The following is a 7,025-nucleotide window of genomic DNA, read 5'->3' as shown; positions in this document are numbered from 1 at the left end:
ACCTATACTGTGTCGATGTGACGTAAAACCCAATCAAACAAACAAACAAGGTAATGTTACATGTCAAATAGTAATGTAAAAGTCCCAGGTAAAGTAAATTTATAGTTATAAAAGCAAACAGTAACTACATGTTTTTATATATTTATGACATCGAAATCGAAAATAATAACAAAAAATATTAACCTATCGACGGTATTTAGATAAACAAACACGGTTTTTTTATGCAGTCTTACCAAACTCTATTCTGCTGTAAAAGATTCAGTAAAGAAACACTAGGCTTTGAAATAATTTTGTTACATACCCAAAACTGGGCATCAGTCAAAACCAGTATTCAATATATATATGTATACATAAAGAAAACTATTTTACCTATAAATTTTGGCGGTTGAACAGATCTAATATTAAGACAGTCACCGATTTTATGAAAGTTAAAAATTGATCAGTCAAAAATCGTTTTAGTAAAGTCATTTTATTATGTAATTTAAAGGAGATCCACCAAGGGCCAACAAATACAACAAAAATACATAAAATTAAAATGTTTTACAGAGATCAATCAGGGCAAAAAAACCCCAAGTGAAATACGATAACAATGAAAAAGATACCATAATGATATCTAGTGCAATGCTTAGCCGGTTGAGTTAAAGGTCAGTATGACTAATTAAAATGATTTTTTTGAAAATAAAGGAATAAGCAAAACGATCTAAAATTGTGCGAAAATTTAACTGTTAAAAGTCTACATCAAATGGTACAAAAATTTGAAAAACGTTTAGTTATATAATTTTACTACTGGTCTTTAATATTTTTCTTTCACTGTCATCTCATATAAATCTTTCGAGCTTTTTCTGGTTAATGGAGTATAAGATATACTTAACTTGATTTAAATTGAAATGAAATACTCCTAAGCTGGTGAAATTAGAAGAATTATCTATATAAGAATTGTAAATAAATCAGGAAAAGTCACTTTGCTAAGCCGTACAGCTATGATAATGCTTATAAATCGACAAAAAATAATCTTCATTAGTGCAAAGAACAAACAGAATAAGGCTTATCAACTATTCAAGAGCATTTTTTAAATATTCACTTAACAGACAGTTAATTAACATACATTAAACATATTCGACTTATTCTAAATTGTTTGGTTGAAAAATATATATTTACAAATATTTGTTACGAATACTAACATGTAAATTGAGACATTTGCCATCAATGGTGTACATTATTAAGATAGGAAACTAATTCTATATTTTGTAAGTCCGGGCAATGCATCATATCATTCAATAATGTTTCTTAAAATGAAAACTATACCCCTATACTGCCCGTATCAGTACACCTGAGAAAGAAGATAAGTCGTTTTCTTCATAATCTAATTTAGAGAATTCACTTCCACCAACTAGAACATGATCACCTTTTCGAGCCAAGGCAACTGCGCTAAATGACGTACATTTTGTATCTGTAGCTCTCTCTGGCACTTCAAACTCCCCGGTAACAATCACATTACTGCCAACCTTTATGTAGTATTCAATGTCTTCTGCGCTTTTCAAGCCACAAACGTGTGCATTAAACTGATAAATCCCGGTAGTTGGTGCTGTGAAAATTCCCGTAACATTGTTGTAGGCATTGCCGTCGTTCAATAAAATATTTGAAAATATAATTGGTTTAGTACCCGTGTAGCTCACTGCATCCATTACATTAAATGCTACAGTCTCTGAAATATGTTAAATTATGCTTTTTAAATTAGAAATTTGCAGTCACAAAGGTTTTAGGGATTCTGTTTTACTTTATATAATGGCATTAAAAAGTGAAGATTATTGCATTTTAGAAATATCACACACCAAAAATACAAACAAATAAAATGATGAGTGTGTCAAAATTAAAAAGTGACTGATTAATCATGCAAATGATTGAATTAAAACAATTTTTAATCCATTATAGTAAAGAATACATAAAAGATTTTCTCTAATCTATTTATGTAATAAAAATACAAAAAATGAACAGATACTGTTTTTAGAATGAGAGAAGAAATCATATAGCCAGTGTTAGCCTCACATATGATTTTTGTGCTAAGATGCTGTGACTTTATAAATTTGCTGTTATGACGTGCTTCTTAGTGATACAGGCATCTTAAGAAGACGAATTATGATAGAAACAAAATTAACAAGAAGTTTCTTTTAAAAGATATTTGGCGAAGGTTAGACTGCAAATCTGATTTTATTTACAAAATATCTATGAAACTCAAGAAGAAAGTAACTTTTTGAAACTCCTTTCGATTTATTTAAAAATAAGACGCGTAAACCATTTCAGAAAGATTCTTTATAATATTTTTTAAGAATGACCAACGAGACCCATTTTTCACTTTGTAATTTTTAAATGACCAACGTAATTCGACCTATTTGTGTTCAGTATGTCTCTGTAAATTTAAAAGGAAGTCAAATTGTTTTTAGACGTCTTTGGCCGAAAAATAAGACGTGTAAACCATTTTAGAAAGATCCTTTATATAAATGATTTTTAGAATGACCAATTAGGTACCCATATGGCAGTTTGCAATTTTTAAATGACCAATGCTATTCTATTTGTATTAAGTCCTTCCCTGTAAATTTTACAGGAAGTCAAATTGATTTCAGACGGCCTTTGGTCGAAAAATTAAAAATTAGACTAACGTGTTTTTTTCTCCGTTGCCTGATCCAAATCTTTTTATTTGCTTTTCCAAAGCCGCATACTTGTTCGACAAGTCTAAAAGTCCATCATTGCAAGTGGATTTTACCTCACCTGTAACTGTCTTTAAGTCATCTAAACCGGAAGTACTCTTCTCAAGATCTTTCTTAATATTTTCTACATTAAGTGCCAAGCTCTCTAAAACAAGAAAAAATAAGAAATAAACCAATGCATTGCATCTAATATATATACGTTATATCTATTATTTATATCTTGAAGAAAATCATTCGAATGTATCTGTATTGAAAGGAACATGTTCGTAATTGTCCGTTCCATGTACAAAGGATTGCGTATGCGTGAAATCGTCGCTAAACATACTGAGCAAATAATGAACAAATGCAAATTTTGTAAGTGAAGGAAACACTTTAACCTGTGTTGTTATGTAATTGATGTGCATTAAATGGAATGCCACTGTGTTTAATCTTTTTCCGAACATATCATTTCATTTATGAAAAAGAAACGTGATTTTACAATGATTTTATTATTTACCTTACATGTATTTTGGGCTGAAAATAGCTCTCAATATTTTGTACAATGAAAAAGATTTATTGTTCGCCTCAAGCTGTCCTATTTATATCTTTGATGTACAAATCGTTATTTTTTAAGGAAACTTATTCTGATATGCATTTATCTGTGCATGGTAATAAAAGAAGGAAATGAAGGGCCTTTATGATTATTGAAAAACAATAATTTCCCTACATCACATCTACATATACATTTTGATTTAACGTCCTCACACTAGAATGATTAACAAGAACGAGCATGAAACCGTAAGCTCTTTATCAATATAATATGTACAATTTACTAGACGAGTTTCTGCACAACACAGGAGTGATTAGCAGATAAGTATTTAGTGAGAGCTTAGTGTAAAGTTTTACCTAATTATTACAGTAAGGTTTAATAAAATCTTGCCCTGAAATCTATGATCGAAATAAAACAACCTGTTTGTAACATATAAGCTAACATTCAGTGTTTTGACCAATTATTTAGCTGCAACCAACAAAACCTAGCAGCCATTCTTCCCGTAACACTTTTCCAAGCTTATCATTTTCGGATAAGTGTTTTGACTTACTGGATTTTAACGTTCATAGTTATTTCATTATAACGATTTTTATGTTGAATTGGTCAATATTTGACATGTTATTATTTATTATGTGAGGGTGGCATTTATTTTGTAAAGTAATATCAAATTAGTTCTAAAACTTCAATGCTATTTCAAGTCCACTTTTATGAAGTCGATATTGAATATTAAATATATGATGATACTTTTTAAGTAATTAACTTTGATTCCATTCTTAAATTTTAATGAAAAAGGAGCAAGGTAATTTCATTATTAAATGTAACCATAACATGAAATCGCACCAGCACGAAAAGATGACGAATATATTTGATTAATCAAAAAAGAAATTACGAAACGCGGAATACAGAATCAGACGCATATGTTTATGCAAGAAAAACGCTAATTCAACTTATATTCATGCATTAACATCTGAAGAAGCCCTCGGACTCGCAGGCGCGAGCTTTAATGCGTCCTTGTGCTTTCTGTAGAAAAAGCGGATTTAACCATTCATTTTGATATAATCTATGCGCATTTAAAAGCATGGGTATTCAATCTAGATATGACCATAGGAATATGAAATGAACGTAACTGTACTTTTTTATTTAACTCGCCAGTCATAGCTTCATCATACCCTACTGCTGTACGTATACATGTATCAGCGAAAAGGGAGACAACATAATTATTTAGTTCAACTTAATTCTTTAAGGGTTGTTCGCACTGTCAAACTTAGTCCAAAACCAACCAAGCCGGTAATTTATAATTCTTACAAAGATCAAACAAACGGGGAAATTTTGCAAATTTTAATTTAAGTGAAATACGTTTAAATGTATGATTTTTGTGTCATTTTGTATAATTACAAAATTACAGTGATTACTTTAGAAAAATGCGGATATTTTAAATTTTGCACAGAAGTTATCGGTCAGGTCCTATAAATAAAAACTCGCGAAAAAAAAATGCTAGTCCCATCATTTAAAAAAACTCATGTACACATACGCATGTTTTCAGATACTATGCTTTTGTTTGCCATGGTCTCACTCAAAACGTTCGTCTGTCTTTCCAAATTGTCTATCTTGTCTTGCTTCCGATTATTCGCTTTTATTTCCCTAAATAACAATAGAAACACTCTTTTCTACTTCTTTTTGCATGTTTTCCACAAAGAATTCCATGCGCAGCATTTTCTCAAGTAATTGTTCCTCATATGAAAACTTCCTTTAAACACACGGGCTCCACGGGTATTGATTCAATTAATTTAAGCTGACATATGAATAGCACTGCAAATATTTACAATTTTAAAAACAGATTTTCAAAACTTGCCATTTTGATTGCAGTGTAAAGATAATACTTTCTGTTAAAAAGATATGGGGTTTGTTTGCCGGATTTACTTTTTATGAGAAGGTGGTCGTAGAAATCTGTTGCAATCATGTGATCTGAAATTTGAATAACCTTAACATAGCCTTACATCATTTTGGTAAATGATGTTTATTTATTGCAATAGACATGCATACAAAATAAAGTTAGTGATTGCGAATGTGGTGTGAGTGTAGAACAAGTTTTTAACTAAAACCAAAGACACATTCTAAATCTTGATTGCCAAGTACGTGCAGCATTTTCCAACGGCAACAGGAAACATGTATTGGTGATTCATTTTTTTTTTTGGAAAATAAAACTTTTACGAAACAACTACAACAAAACCGACAAAACATACACAATTAAAGTTATGGAAAAAACAACAACAAAGCAACAACAACAACAACAAAAAACTCCCATAAAAGATAACAACAATAATGATGCTCAACACAGACAAAACTATAATATTTCATAATTCAGTACTCTAAGGGTGACTTACATAAGGAGATAAAGCAATTAGCATTTTTTACTTCAATACCTGTTTGACAATTTTCTTACTTACTTCAAAATTTTATTGCATTAAACAAATACATGTTTATAGCAAGTACAAAATATATAAACACAAACAACACAAGTACATGGATTTTTTCAGAAGAGCCTTACAATCATATGAATAAAATACAGATCACATTTGATAGGATTAATTTCTTAAAGTGTTAGCATGATATATAAATTTGCTTAAACCATTAATTACAGTTAACGATGATTCAGACATTAAATTGATAAACTTTTGCTTAGTCGGCCATGTGTAGTAATACCGTTTAAGATACTTTTTTCTCAAATCGGAGAACTTCGGGCAAATAAGTAAAAAATGATATTCATTCTCTATTTGAATAAATTGACAATTTTCACAAAAACGTTCATTTCTTGGAATATTACGATATCTTCCATATTCTATAGCTAAATTGTGTGACGATGTTCTGAATCTAGATAAGGCTATTCTATACTTTGGTTCTTTAATTACACTTAAGTATTTTTCTAAATCAAAAGTATGTTTAAATAAACTGTATGTATCAAGACGAGGTGAATTATTTATCAAGGTATACCATTGTTCGTAATACAAACTAAGAATTCTGAATTTAATTGCTTTAAAATCTACCTGTATGCTATATTGGTTTTCCCATACAAATATTAATCCAGATTCATCTAATATTTGTTTAATAGTGTAAGCCCAATTTTTACCATTATAAGATTGTCCATTGTCAGCATCAATTCTTAACATAGAATATGTTTTAAAAAGGATAGTACTTTCTTGAAGCGATAATAACTTAATCCAATATTTAATCATAATTATTTTCCGTTGAATATACATAGGTGTTCGACCAAGTTCGCCATATAACGCTTCTCGGTTTGTGGATAATTTAGTTCCTAAAATTTTTCTACAAAATTTACAATGAATAACTTCGACAGCGGGTGCGATGTGTGATCCCCATACCTCCGCCGCGTAATTTAAAGTTGATGATACGAGAGAATCAAACAATTTTATTTGCTGTGAAACGGGTAAATCTACTTGATTAAAGATAATAAACAAATTATGAAGAGCGAAAGACGCATGTTGTGCTATACGTTCCTGCGTTCTATTCCATTGTCCGTTTTTGAATAGATGTACACCTAGATATTTAAAGGATTTGACAACTTCGATTTTTGTGTTATATAAGTAAAAATCATAATTTGTGTGACGACCGTTTTCAAAAATCATTATTTTTGTTTTAAACATTAAGTTTTCAAATTGTAATTATTACAGTATAATTCTATATCGTTTAATAATGATTGTAATGTTTTAGGGTTTTTAGAAAAAAATCGCAGCGTCATCTGCGAACAATAATAGAAATATTTGCATATCAAA

At 30.0% G+C, this 7,025-nt stretch overlaps 1 protein-coding gene across 1 annotated transcript; it reads right to left on the bottom strand.

Moving 5' to 3' along the window:
* Nucleotides 1–1,307: 1,307 nt before the first annotated feature.
* On the bottom strand, nt 1,308–2,850 carry LOC132746341 (EMILIN-2-like; the record flags this gene model as incomplete). The annotated part of the gene is made up of 2 exons (XM_060735452.1): nt 1,308–1,705; nt 2,767–2,850. Coding segments are annotated over 2 exons (482 nt in total), but the record flags the coding sequence as incomplete, so codon positions are not given.
* Nucleotides 2,851–7,025: the final 4,175 nt, after the last annotated feature.

The sequence above is a fragment of the Ruditapes philippinarum genome, unplaced genomic scaffold, assembly GCF_026571515.1.
Source record: "Ruditapes philippinarum isolate M1 unplaced genomic scaffold, ASM2657151v2 ctg4606_1_1_1_1, whole genome shotgun sequence".
In the NCBI taxonomy this organism is placed as follows: Eukaryota; Metazoa; Mollusca; class Bivalvia; order Venerida; family Veneridae; genus Ruditapes; species Ruditapes philippinarum.
The sequence above is the reverse complement of the archived record's forward strand: the minus strand, read 5'-3'. Positions and strand labels throughout refer to the sequence as shown.